Genomic DNA, 26,420 nt, shown 5'->3' with positions numbered 1-26,420 from the left:
GGGGGGTGGCGGTGCAAGGGTGACAGCACAGCAGTTGGTGTGTTAATCTGAGGCATAGCACGCAGGGCTAGTGAGATATATTTGATCAGGGGCCACAGGTGGGTTGGGAAGGCAGGGAGCTTAATTTAGCATTGGTGTGTTTCAGCACTACACTTCACTTGACTTCACCAGTGTGGAATAGAGAATGCAGACTTCTCTGTGATGTTTTTGAGTGGTGCAACCACTCCAAGGAACAGCAATGTCCGTGTTCACCTATGTGTTCACCTATGTGGCCATGAGCACCAGTATATGACTATGAGTACCAGTAGGGGCGCTGTTGTGCTAGAAACGGAGAGAGAGAGAGATAGTATTAGTGCTGCACTGTTGCCTGCTAATGAGAGAGAGAGCGAGGAGAGAAGGGGGGGGGGGGAGAGAGGGGAGTTGCACCACTCAGTTCACACGGGTGTGATTTTTTTGCAACATAGTACTAGGAGTCTGTTGCCTCCATGGCGGGTCTATGGTTGAATCATGTGATGAACACCAACTGCACGCCTCAGGGCAGCACGTCCATGCTGCAGGGCAGCACAACTCAGCACTTCCAGATATTTATTGGTGTCAAGAACTTGGCCTAAATTGGCTCTGCTCCAGCGCCTTCCATCTCCTGGCGCAGCGCTGTCGTCCAACCTTGGTTTTCTCTGTCCCTTCCTACCTCTTACCAAACTTAAATTCAAGTAATAATGCGGAAGGCACTAAAGAGATTCTGCAGGGTGTTTTATTAAGTCATAGACAGTCATCTCCGCATCCTCTCCTAGCCAGCTCAGTTGCTGTGGGATTACCAAGCAGAATACTCCTGGGTGAGCCTTTCTGTTATAATAATGATGATAATAATAATGATAATAATAATAATAATAATAATAAGTCTCTAGACGCTCAGAGGCTGACAGCCCACTGATGATTCTTTTTATTTTTTTGGCTCAGTAGGTTTTTATAGCCCATAGTGGTATGAAATGAAATTACTAAATGATGAATGAGGTTTTAACCCCTCTTTTCCCCCTATTTCCATTTTATCAATTTGGAGAGGGTCTTCAGATTGTCACCGTAGAGGCTTGCCATTGGCTTCCTGTCAGTGTTGACTGCTGACCTGAAGGTCAAGAGGTTATTGATCCAGTCAGAATGCAGTAATCCCTGTTTGCTTCAGGTTTGATCTGAATCTGAAGTGGAAGGGATTTACTCAAATTTATAATGTGTCAGCATTCCAGCAGATGTGTTTTCACCCCCATGGCAGGGTTTGGAGAGAATTGTTGACAGACGTGAAAAAATAGCCCAAATGACTGAAATTCTGTATGGTGAGCCTCTAAATCCTCCCTATCCCTCAAAGGCAATGCATTTGTACCCACTTCAGGCAGCTTAATTATTCTAGCCCTCTTACAAAATAAAGACTTTTCCTCCCCAAGCAATTAGTAATTTAGAGTGCCATGTCATTTGGCTATTTCACTTGTATGCCTTGGCAACGCTCTGCACCAAAAACCGAGGAACCAATCATGGCTCCTATTGCATGATGGAACAAGGGCCATCACCTGGTACGCCATCGACCCACACACCCCTGCCACCCCATAGCCCCTTTCCTGTAAAGCACTTGTTCTTTATTCTTGTTCTGTAAAGCATTTTGAGCTACATTTCATGTCATGAAAGGTGCTATACAAATAAAGTTTTATTATGGGGCGGCGCCGCGGCGGTGGCTCAGGGGTAGAGTGGCAGGATCGTAACCGCAAGGTTGCCAGTTCGAACCCGGGCTCCCCAAGAGTTACTGTCGAAGTGTCCTTAAGTAAGACGCTGAACCCCTAATTGCTCCCTATGTGCTGGTTGGTGCCTTGCATGGTTTCCGCTGCCATCGGTGTATGAATGTGTGTGTGAATGGGTGAATGTAATGCACAATCTCTGTAAAGCGCCTTGGATAAAGGTGCTATATAAATGCAGTTAATGCACCATTTACCATTTATTTTATCCATCCATCCATCTTCAACCGCTTATCCGGTATCGAGTCACACGGTTAACGGTTCCAACAGATTTCTAGTCTTCCCTATACAGAGCAATGTTAGCGACTTCCTCCTGGAGGATCCCGGGGCATTCCCAGGCCAGTGTGGCCTGGGAATGCCCCCCCCCCCCCCCATCTGGTCCTTGGTCTGCCACAGGGTCTCTTCCCAGTGGGACGTGCAGTGAGGACCTCTCTAGGGAGACGCTTGGAAGGCATGCCCGAAGTCAAGGAGCATCAGTTCTACCTCTCACGCATGATCAAACTTCTCACCCTATCTCTAAGGGAGAGGTCGGCCACCAGTCTGAGAAAACTAATTTTGTCCACTTGTATTCGCAATCTCATTCTTTCGGTCATGACCCACACTTCATGACCATTTGGTTAGAGTAGGAACGAAGATTGCTCTGTAAATCGAGAGCTTTGCCTTCTAGCTCAGCTCCATTTTCGTCACATCAGTGCGGTACAGTGACTGCAATACCGCTCCTGCTGCTCTGATTCTCAGGCTGATCTTCTGCTCCGTTCTCCCCTCACTCGTGAACAAGACCCAGAGATATTTATTAACTTTAAACTCCTATTATTATTGTTGTTATTATTATTTTGTGATTGGTTAAAAAAGACATTTCCCACTTGACCTGTCATTGCAATGGGATTTGTTTAACTCATTTGGCGCCTAGATCGCCTTTTGACGCCTCCCATCCGATCGCTTTCGGACGCCTATTTTAATATCAATTATTACACAACTGTGTCCTGTACGTGCTCATAACACCCCGGTTCCGGTGCGGTGGGAAAAACGAGTTTTTAGGATCGTAATATTTCTGATTCTTCTTTTTGGGTCAAAACAAGCTTGATTTGTGGCTCATTTCTCTAAATGATATGATCCGCTGTTACATAATTCAGTCCAGTTCAGAGTCTATATTTAATCTCGAAAATCACTGAGTTTACACTCGGTTTCAGCAAAGTCAAGTGCATAATGAAAATCATTGCATTAAATAGAGAAACAGAGTTCTAAAATTCACATAAAAACAAAACAAAAAAAACAAACAACAAATTATCAAAACTAAAACACAGGCAAGATGCAATTATGTATATGAAATGTGGCTTCCTGTTAGCACTTGCGATGTCATGGAGAGAGCTGCACTTTGATGCCTGTCAGCGTGATGTCATGAGGTCACAACAGGCCAAGCGAGGGTCATCAATCTGAGGAGATGAGATGGAGGTGACGATGACACGGAAGTGAAAGGGGAGGGGAAAGGAATGGGGAAGGGCGACTGTAAAGATGTATTATTAATGCTCCCGAGTGTCGTTCAGTTTCATCATTCACTGTCTCGCTGTGACATAATGACATTGATTGACCCCACGGCGCTGGGTTCAGGCCACCATGTGTGTTAAGTCATGGTATAGAAAGCCTACGTTCTCCATCATGTAAGCTCTCCTGCTGAAGAGTGGCTCCTTCTAGCAGCTGTCACCATGTATTCCGCTTTTTCTTTATTTGCTTATTCAAAATGTATATTATGTTGTTTTATGCCGAAAATACCAGCTCTACAAGCTATGAGATTGTACATTTTATTGTTGGCGCTCTACCCCTATGTATAAATAAGGCTTTTATCTTTATACTCCCCCCCCCCACACACACACACACACACAGTGCATCTAGCTAGGTGAGGTCTAGCAAACAAGCCCCCCCTTTAGAATGTTACTATGATAAATGATCAGGGGAATTGATGCAGAACACTGTCAAGAGTTTATTTGAAACATCCTCAGTTGTGGAAATGGTTTATTAATGGCCATTATTAATCCGCGGTACATGTCGGTGATTGCCCAGCATTACCGTAATGACAGCATGTAGTTGTTTGCACTCCCTGTGCTGCAGATAAATGTAAAAAACACACATGTAATGTAACTACTCTGGCCCCTGTTTCTTCCTGGGTGCTTTACGGTCTGTAAACACATTCTCTCCCCCTCTCATTCTGCCTCTTTGTGTCTCGCTCAATACCTGTCTCCTAATTGGTCTTTCTCTTCTCATGCTATCCCTCCCTCTCTCTCTTTTTATCTCCCTTCTGACTCCTTCTCTTTTAGACTTGGGTCTGGATCAGTTTCAGGTGAAGCGCTACGATGGCAAGGTAAGACGTTTGTGTGTGTGTGTGTGTGTGTGTGTGTGTGGGTGTGTGTGGGTGTGTGTGGGGGGGGGGGGGTCAGTGTGGGTTGGTGTGTGGGCTGTCAAGGGAACAAGAGCGGTTACCAGTTGAATAATGGCAACAAGCACTTTCATTATCACCTTTCATATCAGCCCCATTCCTCTGCTCTGAAATTAATTTAAAGTTAACCACTGGACCTTTCTCCCCCAAATGTCAATGTGAACTGAATTATAACCATCTCATCTGTGCTATGTATTTCGTACAGTATGTTTAGTTTTCCTCTCCCTGCTGTGTTTCTTATGAGCCTATCTAAAGGTTTTATTTCTCAGTTTACTTGGAGATCAAGCTGTGAACATAATGAAAGTACAAAACAGATTATTGTGGCTTTACAAACATATTTTAAATTAATACCCTACTTGATCATTCTACAGTGAAACATAAAAGTATCTTATGTGATCTGATCATTCTACAGTGAAACATAAACGTATCTTATGTGATCTTATATAGATTACCAACCGGGTATTGGCCGTCGCCTGCAAACCAACCAAGAGTAGTTTTATCAATTCATGATGCCCACCCGAGGTTGGATACGGAGAGCAACACTATATGCTGGTTGATAATTTGTACTTCACATAACCTTATTTTATCACAAAAGACAAACAAGAAAATGACATTTATCATCACTTGAGTAGATTATTAATGTCATTCCTGTACCCTGATGAATGAAACGGTATAGTCCAGCTGGGGCTTCCTGGGTCCAGCTGGGGTTTCCTGGCAGTATGGGGAGAGAGTTGGCTCAGAACAAGGCAGGTGTTGCTTAATCTGTACCGTGTTGGTGTCGCTCACCAAAAATAGCCGATCTACATGCTCACAACGCATCACATTGCTATGCGTGGTGTTTGTGTGTAGCCATTCTGTAACCTGCTGTTTGACACTCTGAGAGTTGACACGGTGTCTGTGAGTGATTCAGCGTGCACAGCTTTAGCTCGCCATGTAACCCATAGGGAAGATATACGGCTGCTGACCAATCACTCCCTCTCCCAGGACAAATAAATCTTGAGACTGCGAAATCTTAACGTGACAAATATGGTATAGGCCTACATAATAATAAATAATGTGTTAAAATGGTAAATGGTGCATTTATATAGCGCCTTTATCCAAGACGCTTTACATAGATGCATTACATTCACCCATTCATACACTGATGGCGGCGGAAACAATGCAAGGCACCAACCAGCACATCAGGACCAATTAGGGGTTCAGTGTCTTGCTCAAGGACACTTCGACACTAACTCTGGGGGAGCCCGGGTTCGAGGTGGCAACCTTGCGGTTACCATCCAGCCACTCTACCCCTGAGCCACCGCAGCCCCATGGACGGTATAGTCACCGGTAAGAGAACAACCTGGCTCTCAACGTCGACAAAACAAAAGAGCTGATCTTTGACTACAGGAGACCTCCTAGTGACCACTCTCCCATCCAGATTGGGGGTGCTGCAGTGGAAAGGGTCAGAGAGTTCAAATTCCTGAGAGTGCACATCACTGAGGATCTCACCTGGGCAGTACAGACTGGGAGTGGGTGGTGATGAAAGTACAACGCCGCCTCTACTTCCTGAGAACGCTGACATGCCACATTGCCAGCTACAAAGTCCTAAACGCTTTCTACAGAGGCACCACAGAGAGCATTCTGACTGGCTGCTTCACTGCCTGGTATGGCAGCTGCATCGACCTCAACCGCAAAACAATGCAAGCCATCCCAGACTGTTTGAGATGCTGCCGCATGGAAAACGTTTTTGCAGTCTCTCAAAGGCGAAAGTCACTGGAAATAGACTGCAAAAAAGCTTCTTTCCCAATCAGATACATGAAGGAACTGATAAGAACCAGAGCGACACAGGGCAAAGGAAAACGCTAGCCCCACCCCTCGCCCTCTTCTCGCACTATTATGTCTTTCTAAACTAAATTGAATATAGCTTCGAATCGCACCTTTTTAAACTACATTTTGTTGTATATGGAACGTAACCTGCTGTGAAGCTGTTCACACATTATTTTTACCTAACTTTGCTACTACAGGGAAAACATGCACATGTCATACACATTACTATTTTTTTTACTCTTTGATTGCTCTTTCTTGCACTCTTCATTCTATTATTTGTTTGCTGTGTTTTTGTTGTTTTGAATTTTATGTAATCTATTCTGCTGCATTAAGCAAGCCAAACAAAAATAATATTTGCTCTTATGTACCTGTACCACAAGATGTAATGATACAGTACAACATTTAATTTATTTGACTATACAAATATTAATTATTAAGTTATACATTTATGTTAAATAAAGTTCAAGTGTGGTTCTCTGGGTGTCAGTACAACTTATTATGAACCATTGTTCTTGTTGTTCATGCATACTGCTAACTATAAATGTGACTGATTTTAAAAACAAAAAAACAACAAGGCAAGAGGCTAGTAATGGCATGGCCTCCCTGTCCAATCCCCTGTGATCTTGATAATTAGGTAAGTAAATGGGTGTATAGATTAACCAGGAAAGCATCTGAGTCATTTTAATATACAAGCATACAGCGTGTCTACATCTGCGCACACACACACACACACACACACACACACACACACACACACACACACACGTCACACGTCACACACACACACACACACACACACACACACACACACACGTCATGTCACACACACACACACACACACACACACACACATGTCCACAGCGTATCAGAGAACCTTAAGCCATCGATACATAATGTTATGAGGGGCTGGATAATCGATACAGCATTGTGATGATTAATATGGTGATACGCGGCTGTGTCTAATTGTTTTGCACAGTGCTTCCCTGCACTGACAAACTGTCAGCTTGTGGGCATGTTGACTAGTGTGGTGAGGTGACACTAGTCACCACACTATTTCCACAAATGGAAATGGCCATCTTCAAACATACTTACTAACTTCAACACATAACATTGTTTTTTACAGTTTCAAATGCAACCCAACATTCATGGCTTTCGTGGATGCTTCCGTTTCATGACGTCATGCAGAGCAGATTATGCTGCTAGCTAGGTACATCATTACATAGGGTACATGCATATATGCTTGCACAGAAATGATTACGCCATTTTGCAGATTCATTCATATGCCCACTGGACTGTTAAAACCCAGTTTGTGACCAGATTGGGATTTTAGTCATTTAATCTGTTACAATAAGCTTCAATAAGCACTCACAATTAAGCTTTTGACATTGCATGCAATGAAGGTCCATAGTCGCAATAACAAATGTCGATTTCTCTGCCAAAGCGTGAGAGCAAATGGAATAGAAACACACAAGTAATTATTTTGGTGACTTGACAATTTGTCAATGCAGCATTAGTAACCTTCACAATGTAATTTGTGCTTGCCCATTTAAAATATGTGACATAGCCAAGATATTAGTGCTATAACAATGGGCACAGAACAAACCAAACATGTTTCTATTTTTCTTATTCTAACTTGCCATGCACAACATTGAATAAGCTGTAATGATCCAGTCATTACCAAAGTGAGAAGCAGCTGTATTGAACAGTACAGTGGTTAGTGACATACATTTTACTTTCATAAAATATATGATTGTGACTTTTAATGTCAGTCAGCCCTCTGGTGCCTGAACAGAATAGATTTGACTTTGAGAGATAAGACTCAAGGGGCTGTATTTCGCGTGTCTTAACCGTCTTCCTGCCATTGCCGAAGCCCTTCGGCAATCAAAGCCTCAATTTGATAATACACCTTGCTGCCATTGCCGTAGCCCTTCGGCAATTATACTTTTATAGTGCATATGATCGATCACGCCATAATGCTACTCACGTTAGCCGGTTAGCTAGCAGTGTTGTTAGCACTGCACTGGCTCGTTCAGATTAGATCGCGGTCGCCATAAGAATCCATTCTATCCGTTTCTTTCAATCGCCTGTATCTCCTATTCCTTGTCCCAGATGGCATTTTTGGTCAAAACAGCGTTTCTTTGACGGCACAGAGCCGACGTTGTGGAGTGCTATATGTACCGGCATTGATTCGATTATGTAAACAAAGGTTGTCTTGGCAACGTAAAGCTGGCAGGGATAAGCTCACTTCCGGTTGAGGCAAAATGTGGCTTTTCAAAATAAGAGCTCAAATTAAAAAAATGCTGGCATGAATTAGGTCCTAATTTCTCAATAAATGGCAGCAGTAAAAGGGTTAAGTACCAGGTCTTATTCCCTAACTTGAGTAAATGCTCAAGAGCCATTTGGCTCTTTGACCACTCAGAATAGCCAAATGGCATTGATCACGCCTCCAGGTCTTTAGTTTACTCAAGTTAGGGAATAAGACCTGGTACTTAAGACATGCAAAATACAGCCCAAGAGGTTCTTCCCTTTATTTCAGGCACCATGGAAATGTCTATTTTTGTGTTTTTGTTTTTCTTGTTTGATTTCCTTTCACCCCTTGCTTCCACCCTCTTCCTTTTCTTCTATGGAAACTAACGATACGAAAAACAAATTTCAGCCACTTCTTCACTTGTGACAATAAAGCTAATTCAGATACAGTACGTACCCAACAGCATTCAGTACATTGTGCCGTATGTACAAAATATATTCAGCTGGTTTTTTTCACAGTCTGTTCAATATCAATGAAAATAACTTGAAATCCAAACTTTGGCTGGCTTGTTCTCATGCTTCAAAAATAGCCTTTAAATCTGCAGAATGGTCCTCATCATCATTTCCAAGGGATTTACATAGCAAATTGACTTGCTGTCATCTAAAAGCAAGAAGAAATCATCAAAATATCACTCGGCAATGCTCTGAAATCCTCTGCTTAGATGGAAAATGCCTCTCATGCCCATCCATAGCTAATAGGATGCCAGCATTGCCATAGATAGATTCATTCCCATAACTCTTGATGACAAAAAATAAAAATAAAAACCCTCTTCTGTTCCGTCAATGATCAGTTCTTAATTTCGGCAGATTTTCGGTTTTCTCAGCAATGCATTTGACATTCATGTTTCACTGCATCAGCGTTCCCTTAAGAGAGTGATTTGCAATCACATCACTTTCTCAGCTAAATAAAGTATACCTCAGTATAAAGGTTGTTAACCACAGAGGTCATGATGACAAATAAGCACTATAGAAACAAGTATTTTGCATAAAAACTTTTATTCATACAGGTTGATGTCTTTATTCACGGTGCAAAATCAACCTTGTTCAGAATCAATATTATGTTTATGTCTGCATAATATTCACCTTCTAGATGTACGTGACGCAAACAACAGTTTGGGGGAAATTAAATCTGACAAATGTATTGCTCGACTGCAAAAAACGGCTCCAGTGTGGAGGGACATTTTAATTTAACACTCAGGTTTTTAACAGTGTACTGGATGTCTATAGTGACACAGTTGCTTGTAAGAGAGTACCTCTAAAATAATGCACAAATAAGTGATATGATGTAGTGTCTGTTCATTTAAATCTAGAAGGTATACTATATAAGTATACCTTTGATACTTGATAAAAATATGAGCTTCTATATCTTGTTATTTTTGAGTAGCCAAAGTTGTATAAAATTTAAGTTTTTAAACTGATATTTTCCTGGTTTTATTGGGTTAAAACAAATGGCATGAACTGTGATGTAGCGATATCATTTACACTTTATGATCATTTCAGTTTTGAGTTATCAATTTCCTGAAATATCCCAGAAATCTGATGTGAACAATCTGAAACAACGTTTTTTAACTTTTTTCTCATTTATATACAGTCACAATTGTTTACACCAAGGCAGGCCCACTTAATCCCTATTCAAAGGTTTTCAAAAATAGCTCAACTACAAGCTACAACATGCAATGGGTTGTGAGCTGGTAGATCGGCTATTTTTTATATTTATATAATTATATACTATTTTCTAAGTTTTAGGCAAAAAAGATTAACATATTTTGTGCTTAAACCTTTGATGAGAATGCTACACACATCCGCCAACAACTGAAAAGCATACATGCTTCAAGTTCAACTTCAAACTAGTTAGGAGGTGCCTGACTTGCCTTAATCATTAAGAGAAACATGAACAAAGTAGCCCTGCCTAGTGCCTAATGATATGTTTAAGGGCAATAACAGCAGGTGGACTTTGGACAGGATGGGTCCCCTATGGCAACAGTTTGATTCACAAGTCACCGCACTCTGCAATAACGCTTCTCCACTCAACTGTAAAAGGCAGATGGACAGCAATTTGAATATGATTATGATTCATTATGATAAGTCACCTAGGCACCACTCCTCCTGTCCTGCCCCCTAGTTGGGTTTAATCACTCTGAGCACAGATTCCTATGAATCTCAACTAAACTCCCAGCATTCAGCCACGCACTCGTTGGGCATTACATTATCCAGTCATTAGTGTGTTGATTAAAGTAATGCTTCTAACCTCCTCATTGGTCCCCTCAGCCCCCAGGCTGGTGTGATGACAGATCACCATGCCTCCGCTGTCCATGTGCTAGTCAACCAAAAAACGCAACCAAATACCGCAGTGACGATCAACTGAGAACGTGACCCTCCTTCCTCCACTGTTTATCTCTCTCTCTAGTCCATACAGTCTCTACAACTGTGATTGTACAAATCGTTTTGCGATAAGCAAATATCGTGGCTATTATCCATTTAATAAAAGAATAATATTGAAAATATGTGCTGGCCATTCCTCCCCCTCATAAAATCTAAATGGAATGCTCCAGATTTATGGCCCTTGCTCTGCCCACATGAAGGTCAACCATATCTCGGGGACTTATGTTGCTTTACTTGCCAGTCAAATGATGTATAGCTTAGGTTTTCTCCTGAGACTTTCCTGCCCGGGTCCACTTAACCCCTTTCACCTTGCCCTTCTCTTCTCTCTCTCTGGGCCTGCCCTCCCCCTCCTGCCAGCCCTGTGCCAATATTGGTTCGATAGTCACCCCTCACTGACTAAAGGAGTGGAAAAATTCCTCCACTCTCTCCCTCTCTCCAACAAAAAGCCAGGAAACAGTCTGCATTAAGTAACACAGTAGAGAATTATGATACTGCTGCCCCCGTGAATATTCATATGCTCTTAAGATGCTCTTACGTCCTACCCCGAGTATGATGTAAGAGCAAAATGTCTGCCTTGTGAGTGTGGTCAGTTTCAGCGTGTTTTTATTTATTTAGACATCGTGTTTCCACCTGCAGATCATTGAGCCACAGCTCACTGGTGGGATGAGTGTGAGTGGGTGCATGTATGTGTGCTCTCAACTTCCCGCTCTGTTAACCCCTCCTTTTCCCATCTCACAGCATACTTCTTGACGACACCAAGTTTGGCGAGGTAGTAATTTAACTGCGGGGATAACAAACAAACAAACAAACAAACGTTTGCCGATGTTCGATTCAGCATTTCATCGGTGCACGTTGGTGCACAGATCTGTGCACGTTGGTGCACAGATGAAATGCAAAATTCTAAAACAGATTTTTTTTTTTTTATATCATATGGTTCCAATATCGAAACACGATATATTTGTGTGGCAATTAATTGTCAAGTAAAACGTCATAATCGTGACAGCTCTAGGTCTATCATTCAGAATCAGTGCTCAAAGTGGAACCACGTATAAAACAATGTCAACAATATCTTTTACGTCTTTTTTGAAGTATGCTGCCAGCTTTACAAGCCAAGTTCTTTCAGGTTCAATGTACGTACATACACAGTATGTGTGACAACATTATGCACCTCATTTTCATGTCTAACAATCCTGTCTCTTGATTGTAATTTATCCATGTTTTAATGTGGTGCTGTCTTGGGAAATAGGCCAACTCTCTCGTGTCAAATTTTAACAAGGTCTCTTGTGTTCGTTCTACCTGCCGTTTCATCATCATACCCCCTCTTGTTACTTCACAAAGTTTTTCTGCCCCTGCCCTCATGTGTTGTAATACATTGTTGTTGCAACTTGCTGTATATATTGTCGTAACTTGCCATCATTATGTTAGCTGTTGTTTAATTGCTTGTGCTCTCTCTCTCTCTTGCAATCATCCTCTTCTCTTTCACATAACAAGTAATGCCTCCATTTTCTCTCTCTCTCTCCCCCTTCCCTGTGAATAATTATCCTCAACTTCCTGTCTGCCCAAAAATCCTACCCGCTCCACCCCCACTTTTCCCCTCTTGTCTCCTCCCCCAACTCCTCCTCCTCCTCAATAAACCTCTGTCCGTCTCTCCATTCCCGTTCCGCCCCTCCCTCTCTGCAGGACTTCTGGCAGGTATGGGGCGTGTGCCGTGCAGCATGCGAGTGTGCCTGAATGACAAAAAATTGCACTATGTACACTCACTATCTACTGTAGTACTCCCTCTAATGTGCATATCTCTCTCTCCCTCCTTTTTGGTAATTTGGAGGGTATTTCCATTCACAACCGCTAGTTCTGGGGGAATATAAGTATATAAGTAACACGTTCCTGGTTTTATTGCATCTCAGCTTCAGCAAGTGTTTAACCGGAGTCCCAGCCTCAATTATTACATCCACAAGTACGGCGGACAGGACAGAGGCCAAGATGTGCATTAAAAGAAACCCTTAGATTGGTAATAAAACTGTCCTTTACATCAAGCTGAGCTCTCTTGTAGCAGAATATTTCTAGAACTCAGCAGAAAGGGGTGAATTTAAGTATTATAATTATGAGGATGGAATGATGCTCATCAAATGTCCATACAGTCTGTGTGTGCATTAAAATAAATGTAGTTTCCACCGACGGAACATCGTGTTTTTAAAGCATGACTTTGGTGGTTTGAAAAGTTGTGCCGAACTACAACGCGTGTCCCGTCACAACGCGTTAAGCATGTATTCTAGATATTCTATTTTCAGCGTGCCACACCTTATATATATATGTATATATATATCTATGTATTAAATGAGTTGAACTTTAAGCAGGTGTGTGCATGACCCTTCGCTTTGCCAGGGGAACTAAGAGACAAACGGAACAACAAAGAGCCAGTTACAGCCTGTGTACATTACAGCAGCAACACCCCATTGTGTGTGCCTGTCGACTCATAAAGCCCAGTTGCATTTGTTTGAAGACCTGCCTGGCGTCCAGTGTAAGGCCTTATGGAAGCGGTATGGCTGCCTTTACCTTCTCTGGTGAATTATTGAAAGAGTTCTTTCTCTTTGTGCCCCGACTGCCCCCACACAGAGATAATTAAACACTCCTGCTGCACTATTGAATTATTTAACATGCGGTAGGCGGACTAGCCAGTGCTGTGTAGAATCAAAATCCTACACAAACCGCTCAAGGAATATGTAAATGTTAAGTCTTGCAAAGCTGAGATGTAATGAGCAGGTATAATAAGATATTTGTATAGAACTTATTTCAGTCACTGCCAAGTGACCGGACACCCCCCCCCCCCCCCCCCATCTTATTATTCTTCTCTTGCTATTGCTATTCTTTTTCCTCCTCTCTGCTGACAATTGTTAAATGAGCTCTAGCTATTTGCCTTGCTTTGGCACCGCTGTAGCTCGTTCCCAGCATGCACTGCTCCACTTGCCTGTGTCTGAACTAAAGTGGGAGAATGTAGTTGTGCCGTGGCGCCCCCTCTCTGCGCATGGTGGTATCACAGAGTGGTCTCGGCCCAGGAAATGGCTCTGCCTGTCAGCCAATGATCAAGCTATACTGATGTGCTTGATAGACCCCCCCCCCCCCACCTCACAAATCCGTTGACTGGACTATCCAGACGGCAATGATGCATGATTTCTATAGAGCATGGTCTAGAATGGTTACGAACATGTAACTTTGTTACACTGTGTTTCTGAACCGAACCGAACCGAAGCCTCTTTGCACTCGCACTGGCCTTCTCGCTCTGCAATACCAGGGCCTCTACTCTCCCACGAGGCCTCTAATGTGACTGAGAGGGGACGTCTGTCACTCGGAAGGAATGCTGAGTGTTGGAAACAAATCTCTTGTTGCACCAACTGTTCTCATGATAACTCTTTCTGTTTCAGCAGGGAAGTCCCACAGGCAGCTGTAGGGACTGCCATGGCTGCACCTCTCGCTTTTTTACACCGTCACTTTCTGTAAAACCACCTACAGTATCTTCTCAATAGTGCACACACACACACACACACACACACACACACACACACACACACACACACACACACCGCTCTATTTCTCTCTCTCTCTCTCTAGTATACTCAACTTTGAAACGTGTGGGAGTGCACACCTGGTTAATTTGCTCTCTCTCTCGACTCGCCAGGACAGCTGCCACTCCTTAGCAGCCATAATTGTTTATCGAGCGTTCCATGCCGGTGTCCATTAATCTGTATGTCTTCTCCGCTTCTATGAATAATTATGAGTTTTTTGAAGCACACCTGCTCATTAATTACCCCTGGGACTGGAGGGGGAGACCTAGTGCATTAGTCTTCCCCGCCCACTTAGCAGCTATTCTGTCCCGGTCATCATCACAATACTTACATGCACTGAATATTAATGCTTTGTTACACCGGTGATGCTACAGTGCAGAGTTTAGTTTTCGGCACCTCATCGGATTTAGCTTTTGTTAGTGATAGTGAGAGAAAAACACTCCTTGGGAGGAAAACAGCCATAGCCGTCATCACAAAAGTGATGAGGTCAGCACATTTGGTGGATATGGCCGAATTTAGCCCAATGAGTGTTTTTGTGCAAAACTAATGTTTGGAATGTTTTCAGAATCATGAAAACCCCCTAGTTTCATAATGTCACATGCTACTTAAAGAATAATGACATTTTGACTTTTGCCTTATATAGGATGTCAATGGTATGATCACATATTATGCTAATAACTCTCCCCCCCCCCCCCCCCCCAATCTTCCTCCGGCAGCCCACCTGAGAACACTGCCAAATTGTGCCAATAATGTGTTGGTTGGAGCGCCTGACCTTGCATGCACCGCAAGAAAGTAAATGAAAAGAACCATGCCTTAGTTGTAGTGAAGCACAGTCCAGCTGTGCTGGGTGACTGGGGGCCTTTGGTCCCACTTCAGACATTCAAGTCGCTCTGCTCCAAATGGCCTTTTCCTGGGGCCACTCCCTTTTCTTCTGAAACACTGGTCTTTCATAGTATACCCCCTTCTAACTCACTGCCCGCTGTGTCTGCCTGTCACATTATGCTCCTCCCGTCGTCCTGTTCCAGTCCACGGTTGTGTGTCGGTCACACAGCCATCAGAAGGGGCTCACCTGTACAGAAGATGAGAGCAGTCAGCCACTGTCCCCTCCCGGAGACTCACGGATGAAAAGCATCCTTCCTTCCTTTTGTCTCTCTGCATAGCCTTGGGTTTTCATCTTCAGAAGCTGTTCACATCGTTTTATGTATTGGCGCCCAGAGTACAGTGAACTGGACAGAAGCATACAGCACTTGGGACATAACCTTAGAAAGCTTCGCCTTTCTTTTACTGACAGTGGAAAAAAACAATATAAGGCCAAATTCTGGATCAGAGTTTGTACAGTAAGAGCCACAGCATTTGATTCCCTCGTCCCTCGCTGTGCAGCCTCTCCCTCTCCCTTGCCTGTTATCAGTGTTTCTGCAGCTGCAGCAGCGTTGGAGGCCGGGGGAGCAGATCTAATCATTCACAAAACACTGTACAGTGGCATTAATGTGGGCCATGAGGACCAAGATGCCACTGGCTCCCAGGCCAACCGCCAGGCCACACACTCGTGCACACACACACACACACACACACACACACACACACACACACACACACACACACACACACACACACACACACACACACACACACACACACGTGGTAGGGTTTTCACAATTCATACATAAAGAGCAGGAGTGTGTTTGACAGTTGGCTTGCGTGTTTAATATGGTTATTTTGGCAGTTCTTTTGACGCCCGCATTGAAAAGGATTGGTCTATTACGTGTTGAATGAAACAAGATTTAATTCAAAGTGGCTTGAACAGATGTCTGTTTTCCGTTGTAATGCCACAGAGACAATGCTGGATCATCATTGACATTTATGTCTCTTTGCCATCATCTGCGGAATGATTGAACCCATTAAAGCAACAATTCAGATAGACTATAAAATCATTCAGCTCAAATTATTTTCCAAACACAATTTCTAATGTTATCCTGAACCTAGTGATGCAATATTTTCACCCTAGATGCAATCGTGCATACTAAATAGCATTTTTATGTAGCCCGACTTTATAACTTTAAAATGGAGTGAGTGAAAACTGTTTACTGAACTATAACCATAATATGAGCAGAGAGTTGACATGCAAGCCGCTAGTTATGCTTAGCGTCCATCATGAGTCCACTCCTAAACTTCTGGGCACGATGAACTTGATTGTGGGACTGCTATAGGGCTGATCTCTAGGCTAATACATTAGGAAGCTGACCATACACTTAACTGAGCAAGTGTGAATGTGTGTGTGTATGAGACAGCTAAATCTGACTGGCTGCCCAGCCCCCAGCCCTGTCACAGCTCTGCATTTCTGCATCAGCTCCCAGAGGACTCATGGCTGGGCAGTGTGTCATTCGGAGTCAAGCTTGCAGAACTGGCCGTGGCGTGACTGACCCATCCAGACACAGCCTACATACAAAGCAGACCGGTCGACTGAAGTTTAGAGTACGTTGAATGTTTGGTACAACCGAGAGCGGAGAAGTTGGGGATCCTTTTGGATAATTGTGTTTTAGAAGTACCGCCGTTGACGAATCAAATGCAGGAGCCCAAGAAATGAGCACTAAGGCTTGATTTATACTTAATTGAGTGCGGTGTTGAAGTATGAATCTGCTTTATCTGTTTACCAAGCCTGTGTGCTAACCCTGAGACAGAAACGGTCCATGCATCAGAATTATAATTGTGTTTCGGAGCTTGAGTTTGTGTTGCGTTTGTTTATTGGCACATGAAAGAGCCTCTATTCTTCCTGGGGTCCTGAACAAAGCAAATACAACACAAATGTACAACTAAAAATACTAAAGTTCTCCCATGGGGTCCTCGTCCAAGAGAGAACAGATTTGATGGGGGGTTGGGGGTGCCTCCAAGCTATCACCAGTCATGTAGAACTATGGAGGATAATGCCCCTGAGCTGCACACACTCCCAGTCGAACGGGCTACGGAGCCTAAAGGAAACCTAAAGGGGGGTGGGTGTGTGTGTGTGTGTGTGTGTGTCATCATGCATGTGTTAATGTGTCAGAGACGCATGGCAGCACAGGGGATTGTGTGTATGTTTGAGAGAGAGATGTTAGCTTTAGCTATTAACCGCCAATGCCATCCAAAGATGGAATGACTCCGGTGTAGGATGTTGGACATGCATGTGCTACAAGAGAAGCTGATTATAAAAGGACTATTTGTTTGTGCATTAGCTCCGTTTGTGGGGTTTTTTCGGCCACCCACACACACTCGCAGTGATGTAAAGAAAAAAAAAAGAATTTGCTCAGTTGATTAGCCTTTTAGCACCTGTATGTAATCCTTAAACACTTATGCCATATTCAAAAAAACAAAGGGAAAATATATCCAACCTACAAGCTCAAAATGTGTCGTGGAAGGTTGTACATTTCTTTAAAAAGATTTACACCATTTATTTGTGTGCCTAGAATGACATCCCCAACATAAGGACACCAGGGTGAAAGGGGTTGAGGTTGTAGTACTGTATTTGGTTGTGCTTGAATGTCACTGAAACTATACCATGGGGCTATATTTGTCCTTGTCCTTGACTATTACACTATGAGTTATTATATTCAGTGTGCCTCCATTCCGATCGTACTAATGAGGCCCTGTGTGGTTCCATGTCCATGTCCCAGAGTTCAACAGGGCGTGAAACCGTTAAGAGGTAAACTGGTGGGGTCCGCGCAGTCCGCCCGGAGGACTCAACCCGGCAGCGGGTCGGCCGCCCGGGGCATGGGGATTTGGTTTGCCGAACCCCGCCCCGGCGCGCTGCCCTGTGCCCCCGCCGGGCGCACTTTCTCCGCGGCGGTGCGTCGCGACCGGCTCTGGGTCGGCCTGGAAGGGAGGCGCGAAGGTGGCACGGCCGGCTTGCCCCTCCGACCTCGCCGTTTCCCGGGGCCATGGAATCGTGTATCTCTGCGCCCTGCGGCGGCCCCCCGGGGCCGGCGCACGGGGCCCCTGTGGACGGGCGGGCAGTCAGGTCTTTTTTAGTGAGTGGAGATTCTCCTGGTTGTCTCTCACTTAAGGCCCAGAAAGCTTTGTGTGTGTGTGTGTGTGTGTGTGAGTGGCATCATCACGACAGGGCAACACCACTTACTGTACGTGTCTCTCTTTAGCCTGAGTCATACTTGGTGGTGTCGTGCACCGACAATAGCCGGTCCACAATGTTTGTAGATCGGCTAATTTAGGCTCTTTTCGACAAAGCCATTTGCCTTTTCTTTCCCTCTCTCTTGCTCAGCCTCCTTCCAATACAAACACACATACACGTGAAAACATGTGCACACCAACTCCTGCAGCAGCTGGCTTCATCTTTCATCTTTCATCTTCTCTTTCTCGCTCTCTCTCATATATATATATATATACAGTATATCTCTGCAGTACTACTTTTCCAGTAATAGCCCTCTCTCTACAGTACCTTTCTCTTCCTACCCTGCTCTTTCTCTGACCCACTCACTCCTCTCCTCATTACGCATAGGGGCCATTAATTATAAATGTTGCTGTAAAACCACATTTTTCTATATTCGCGCCAGTAACATTAATGAAGATCTATGGCAATTGGGGATAGCGATATAGTTCATAAAAGCTATATCACTTGCTTTTAGCAGTCATTTTATCTCATGCGGAAGGAGTGGGTTCATGGGAGGGGAAGTAATTTTTACATCTGGTCATAACTTTCTCTTGCGGAGACCACCACTCAATTTCAGTATTCAGCTATGTTTGTCATGCAATGTATATAAATAGATCCAAGCGCAGATGTCACATTGCGAACTCGCTTTCTAAATTGTCCCCCTCACCCTCCCCATTGCTGGAAAATAAAATACAGTTTTACTGTCTACTTGTCCAAATTGTAACTTAACACCAGTGTATGTACGGTTCCATTGACATTATCACTTGATTGTGATTGTAGTTTTACACACCCGGTTAGAATGCAGTAGCTCATTTTAAAAGCTCATTCTGTGAGTCATTGTCAATGGAGCAGATTCAGGTGGTAGCTTGCATCTCAGGAACATCACAGTGTTGTGATGGTCTCTGTCCTGTCGTCTATAGCATAACCAGCGAGTTACCCATGTACACAAATGTACAAATGATGAATTACACACTGAAATTGAGCAGTGCTCTCCTGAAATCTTATGTTGGGGGGGAAAAAAAATAACGTTTTTCTCTATGTGCATGCATGTGTGTTAATCCAGCTTTTGAGAGCGTACGAAAAGAGTACGTGGGTTCATTTGGTTACATTCGTCACTCTCAGAGTTGGTATTAACAGGAGGATGTTATAGTGTATAGGTGACGTGAAAGCACATATGGTGCCTTTTTGTTGCCCATGGCCTCTCTGCTAGAGAAAGCAGAGCACCGGCTGCTCTTTAACGTCTGTCTTTGCTCCTCCTTCCTCCTCCTGAACCGGACCTCTTACAGACGGAGGTAACTCCACGTGGGCCCGTACAGCCCCCTCCAGCCCCATACCCCTCAGGCATGCTCTGTCAACGTCTGTCCTCTTCTCTTCTCTTGTGTGTGTGTGTGTGTGTGTGTGTTCTGGTAGAACCACCTCCCCAGTATAGCGGGGGATCTGCGTTTACCACCTGTGTCTGTGTGTGTGTGTGTGTGTGTGTGTGTGTGTGTGTCTGTGTGTGTGTGTGTGTGTGTGTGTGTGTGTGCGTGTGTGTGCGTGCGTGTCACTGTCGTGGGCATGTGGATTAAAACAAACCTTTCATGCAATGCTGTAACTATACACATGTTAACAAGGAGTGTGTGTGTGTGTGTGTGTGTGTGTGTCTGTGAGTGTGAGAGAAAGCGGGAGAGTGTGTGGCAGCGAAAGAAAGGTCACTTTCGTTGTTTTAAGGATTAATACATTTCCGGGTTGTGTTTCCACATATAGTTAATCAATAGTCTCTGTGTTTGTGCCACAGTGTTTCTTTCTTGGTGTTGTCTCCCTCTCTCTGTGTCGATTTCCACACTGTGAGTACAGCCACTGTTGATAATGTTCCGGGCCACACTATACTAATAGACTAGCATCCCGCATCGCTGCCCTCTCTGCCTGTTCGGCTTCATGTGTATGCACAGCACTTGCATGACAGTTGTTGGTATGATCCGACTTCCCCTGGCCTGTTGTTACCTTCCTTAACCATATATTTTCAACGGTCGTGTTTTTGTCTTTGTGTCTGTGCACTTTTGTGTGTCTGAGCTCAGCCACGTGGGTCTCCTCTAAAACCACTTCAGCACCGATCCCGTACGGCGTATGCTTTGTCTTACGTATGACGGACAGCGAACATAGCAGATCTACGAGCTCACAACTTGTTATGACGCGTTGTCAGCTTGTTTTATGAAACGTTTTTGACAATTGACAATTTTTGACATCTCCAAAATAGGGATGACAGATTGTAAGTGGTTTCAATGAGCCTCAGACACACACGGAGACACACAGACACACACACAGGAACCTGTCATCCTTCCATGGGTCCATTTTAGACGCTGTAGGGAGCCCTGCATCGTCCCACGCTGTGGGTTCTAACACAACTCTCTCTCTCTTCTTGTCGGGTCCCCTCCTGGCACCCGAGCAGAAGATCGCCCAGGAGAGGGAGAAGTTTGCCGATGAGGACAGTATCTTCTTTACGCTGGGAGAATGCGGCCTCATCTCCTTCTCCGATTACATCTTCCTTACCACCGTGCTCTCCAGTATGTATTCTGATTGAACCCTATGCAACCTCAACCTTCTAAAATAGCCGATCTACAAGCTTTTGGATCAGCTTGATTGTTGTAGATGTTTAAATAGTATAAAAGTATAAAATAGGGCTCCGTCAGAGCTTTGACTATATGTCGCAAATAGACTATTTTATTTTATATTATTAATTATTTTATAGTTTAGGTTTGTTATTTATTTATTTTGCATTCGTTTACATTTTCTCCAAAGAACATTGCCGAACTTACCTGAATAAGTGAGTCAATTATAAATCATGGCCGTTTTTAAATTTGTTCACAAATCAATCTTTTCTCCGGGGATTTATTGTTGGCTCCCCTGGTACTCAATCCACCCACACTTAAGAAAATCATTCAAATGCATGACCTAACTTTGACCCAAATTTTCCTTGCAATTTAGCGTGTTGGATTATCTAGCTCGAGCAAGTTTTCGGTCTCTGCAAATTGATTTTCATTCTGAAATGAATGGAATCCACTGAAAATCAACCAAACCACAGCATGCGTTGGGAATCGGTTTGCAGTAATCAATGGGCTAAACACGTCAGACCTCTGCTGGTAGGGTCAATTAAATACTGTCAGGATTGCTTGTTTGTCCTGTATGCTTTGTGTCTTTGTTTCCCTGCTTTGCCAGCTAAAAAAAACAAAACAAAAGAAACAAGCACAGCCTTTCACTGTTCATTCTGCTTTACAAATGTCTGATATAATAATGCTAGCTAGGCCAGAATGATCCTCCTGCTCAGTGGAGTGTAAATCACTGTCAGGTGTTACAACTGATAACTGTTTGTCTGGCAAGTTATCTATACTAGTTATCTTGTTTCACTGAAAGAGTGTTACTGTTTTGTCTTTGTTTTATCCATGACTGAACTACGGCTATATTGATTGATGTATTTGCCTTGAGACTGGCATTCTATTATTAATGTGTCGACAGTCCAGACTAATAGCAGTGGTGCTCTAGGTCCCCTCTTTTCTAAAAGGCCAGTAAACTTTTATTCCCAGCTTGACTTAACCATTCAACATTATAAAATAAAATAAACGGTTATCGCGTTGGTATGAGATTTTCACTGAGAGATTCTCAAGGACAAGTTGTTCATTAGCACACAGGCAGGGCACCTTATGCTTGGTCTCAGTCCATTTAACACTCCATCCAAAAAATATCTCATTTTTCTTGCCGTGATACACGCACGCACTCACTCACACACACACACACACACACACACACACACACACACACACACACACACACACACACACACACACACACACACACACACACACACACACACACACTCTCACACACAGCCTGTTCCCACCTCCCATTCATCTTTATCGGCCATACACAGTCTCCAATGCATCCCATATCTGATCGAGTCTGTATTGAACCTTTTCTGGTGATACAGTGAGCCAAATTGTGTGGTCCTATGTTGTCCTGTGTCGATCTCAGAATATGAGCTGTGTCCCTGACTTCCTGTATGTGTGTCTCCTGTGGTGTCTAGCTCCCCAGAGGAACTTTGAGATTGCCTTCAAGATGTTTGATTTGAACGGCGATGGAGAGGTGGATCTGGAGGAGTTTGAGCAGGTTAGGCTTCAGCAGCACACCCTTGAAAAATACAATTCAGATATACCACATCGGCAACAACAAAAAAGAGCACGCCTGATCATTACAATGGAATATAACACTATATCCACATCCAGATTGTATTGGCCGTGCACCCCCTGTCACCTCCTGACACCCCCCAACGCCAAGTCTCGTTGTATTTGGCTGAAAATTATACATTTTTAATATGATTATGGCAAATAATCACAGAATGTCACTGCACTGAGAGACTACAGCTCCTGTATACTCCCGCGGCTGCTCTATACATCTCCTTACAAAAGTGTTTTACCAGATTTAGCTGTTTGTGCTGCTAAATAACAGCGTGAGACCGCCATTACCCTTTTCATGTCACGCACCCCGTAGAAGGCGTTCGCGCACCACAAGGGGTGCACGCACCACTGTTTGGGAACACCTGTGAAAATTACAATAAGCCATATTACACAAAGAGGCAATAAGGATAAGCACTGTCCTGATGTACTCTACTATCACAAGACCAGAGTAAGAAAAAGAGCAACGCTATTCTATTACAGACTAGTAACTCTCTGCCATTAGGTCTGATGGGCTTTTCAGTATCACTACAGCATTACCACTGCTCCCATTATCGCTTTTGTAGGGGTGTTTTTTCAAATGTCACTCAGACCTCGTCAAAGAGGCTTTTATGTGAGCGTCTTCTTTCACTAATAGACTTGTTTAAAATGGCGGAGGCAACTGAATAAATTGTACTAGCTCATCACCTTTACTTGGGACATCCTCTTTTCTTTTTCTTTCTTTTTCTGTTTCTAAGGGACTTCAATTCACTATACATACAATTGTTAACACAGGCGCTCAGATGACTGAGACTGGATTTGAATCCTCCACAGTGCCTCCAGCTTGGCTGGGCATTCCAACTGAACTGCTAGCATTGACTTATCACTGCTAGGAGTTAGTAGTGACTCAAATACACAAGGAATCGAGTATTAGCATAATTACTAAATGGAAAGAATGGAAATAGAAGAAATGTGTTAATATAAAGGTATTTTTTTCTTTGCTGAATATCATCATGTCTTCACGCTGTCCAGGTACAGAGCATCATCCGCTCTCAGACCAGTATGGGCATGCGACACAGAGACCGTTCCACCACGGGGAACACCCTGAGGACGGCTGGTTGTAGCTCCGCACTCACCACCTATTTCTTTGGAGCCGACCTTAAGGGCAAGCTCACTATCGGCAGCTTCCTGGAGTTCCAGAGGAAACTGCAGCATGACGTGCTCAAACTAGAGGTTTGATTTCATTCCTCCTGTCAACCTATTCTCATGTTGTTCTCGTACAACAGTTTTGCCAGGTGTGCTAAGAGTTGTGTCGTCAAAAAAGAACCGTGGGTAGTCATGACCAAGGCTAACGAAAGGAGAGAAAGGAATGCTGCGTTCACATTGGATATGGATGCGCTGCAAACTGCTGCTATAATCATACACTAGATGCCCACAATATCACCGAAAATCAGGGGCAGGATGTGGAGCTGTGCAATGCTACTTGGGCACAATGGGCAGTATGAACGGTCCAATCGATTAACATGCGTTGCTGAAAGGAAATTGACTGGGGCACCCGTCCCCTTGCAGCAATTCATGCCACTTCTATGTCCAGTGAGTGAACCCAGCGTAACAGGTGAAGAAAGCTGAATAACTAGTAAGGTGTATGTGCAGAAGAGCTTGTGAGGGGTATATTACTGTATGTCTGGGCTTTGAAAGTTGAGTTATACTCCCTTTTCCTTCCCCCTCCCACCTGAGCACCCCTTGCATGTCTGCCTCCACCGTAACAAGTGCTGATTGCTGTGTGTGGAGCATACCATATGGTTCCTCTATTAATTAGCGTGGACACTAGTTCTGCCGACATGACATCCGAAGCGACTTCTTCTGCCAGAGACCTGTCGTGTCGTTAATGAACTCCCTGTCTGCTGCTTCAAGGAGTCAAATGATAAAACAGCAGTTAACACTGGACCATCCTCATCTTTAAGACTCTGTGTCAATGCCTCTATCTCTATACCACTCCTCCCTCCCTCCCTCCCTCCCTCTCTCTCTCCCCCTCCCTCCCTCTCTATCTATCTCCCCCTCCCTCCCTCTCTATCTATCTCCCCCTCCCTCCCTCTCTATCTATCTCCCCCTCCCTCTATCTCCCCCTCCCTCCCTCCCTCCCTCCCTCTCTATCTCCCCCTCCCTACCTCTCTCTCTATCTCCCCCTCCCTCCCTCCCTCTATCTCCCCCTCCCTCTCTATCTCCCCCTCCCTCCCTCTATCTCCCCCTCCCTCCCTCCCTCCCTCCCTCCCTCCCTCCCTCCCTCCCTCCCTCCCTCCCTCCCTCCCTCCCTCCCTCCCTCTATCTCCCCCTCCCTCTCTCCCTCTCTATCTCCCCCTCCCTCCCTCCCTCTCTATCTCCCCCTCCCTCCCTCTCTATCTCCCCCTCCCTCCCTCCCTCTCTATCTCCCCCTCCCTCCCTCCCTCTCTATCTCCCCCTCCCTACCTCCCTCTCTATCTCCCCCTCCCTCCCTCCCTCTCTATCTCCCCCTCCCTCCCTCTCTATCTCCCCCTCCCTCCCTCCCTCTCTATCTCCCCCTCCCTACCTCCCTCTCTATCTCCCCCTCCCTCCCTCTCTATCTCCCCCTACCTCCCTCCCTCCCTCTCTATCTCCCCCTACCTCCCTCCCTCCCTCCCTCCCTCTCTATCTCCCCCTCCCTCCCTCTCTATCTCCCCCTCCCTCCCTCTCTATCTCCCCCTCCCTGCCTCCCTCACTCCTCCTTCTACTCTCTCCCTCTAATTGCTGATGCTGCATGCATCACTGCTTGGGCTTTAATTCAGCACCTAAAATAAATCTTTTTCATGGCCGGATGTCTCGTTTTCTCTCTGGTGCTTAATTTACACTCTGTTGAACACGGGCCAGAAATACCTGATCTACAAGCTAGTTTCCGTTAACTATCATAATCTTGGATGCAACGTGTATTTTATTTAAAAAAATTTCGGCACGCGATACCGTCGTACAACAAAGTATAAATCTGGCCTCACTGTCTGACTCACTTCTGTATTTCCTATATATTCCATGTGTGCAGTCACACATTGAGTGTAAAATCGTGATTCAAATTCACATGCGTAAAAAGGGCAGATCTTTTCGATGGAGAGGGCGTGAAATGGGAGAATCGGGCAACCAGAGGGTATGTTCGTGGTTCTTTCTTTATGAGCCTACCCGAGCGTGTCCATGCACAGTGAAGTGAAAAAGCCGTCCTGCAGTCGTTTAATCAGCCCTTTGACTCACCAAGACGGACTTCCATGTGTGCAGGAACGCGTCAGGGGGGGGCAGCCCCGCAATACTCTCCAAGTCATTCCCTTGCAGGCTTTATTTTGGCCTTGTCATGCCTCGTGAAACGGCTGCTGTCAGAAGTGTGTTGGAATTAGCATTTTGAAAGCTCGCCGCGGGGAGGGGAGGGGAGGGGGAGGGGAGGGGAGGGGAAGCCTGAGCAGGAGCCGTGGCTGTCAAGCGGCCACAATTGTAAATCAGCCGTATTGACCTGACACGGCCAGGCCCACTGCTGCTATACGCATGCTCCATTGGAACGCTATAAAAATGCACATGCAGAATTAATGTCGCCGCGCCAACCCCCAGGCGTGATTCAACTTGAAGGCTGACACCAGTATTTACTGTTTCATCTCTCTCTCTATTCCATCCACTCCTCCCTTCATCCTGTGCCCGGCACGCAATCTTTAATAGAGCCCCACCGATATATGTGATAAGTCCATAATTCAATCTGACCCCTCCCCGAATAGGCCCATCTGCCCTTATCCATAATTTATGTACATTATGGATCATTATTAATATGGACTTGGATGGTTCTGTTCT

The 26,420-nt window shown here is 44.5% G+C and overlaps 1 protein-coding gene across 1 annotated transcript in view; it reads left to right on the top strand.

Annotated features, from left to right (window-relative positions):
- micu1 (mitochondrial calcium uptake 1) overlaps positions 1-26,420 on the top strand; it is a 54,792-nt gene that overhangs the window by 17,913 nt on the left and 10,459 nt on the right. The window contains exons 5-8 of the mRNA XM_083774272.1: positions 4,088-4,131; positions 20,831-20,945; positions 22,460-22,542; positions 23,619-23,819. Coding sequence (XP_083630398.1) covers positions 4,088-4,131; positions 20,831-20,945; positions 22,460-22,542; positions 23,619-23,819 — 443 coding nt within the window. The remainder of the gene's footprint in view (positions 1-4,087; positions 4,132-20,830; positions 20,946-22,459; positions 22,543-23,618; positions 23,820-26,420) is intronic.

The sequence above is a fragment of the Protomyctophum parallelum genome (assembly GCF_964188405.1).
Source record: "Protomyctophum parallelum genome assembly, chromosome: 10".
Classification (NCBI taxonomy): domain Eukaryota; kingdom Metazoa; phylum Chordata; class Actinopteri; order Myctophiformes; family Myctophidae; genus Protomyctophum; species Protomyctophum parallelum.
The sequence above is the reverse complement of the archived record's forward strand: the minus strand, read 5'-3'. Positions and strand labels throughout refer to the sequence as shown.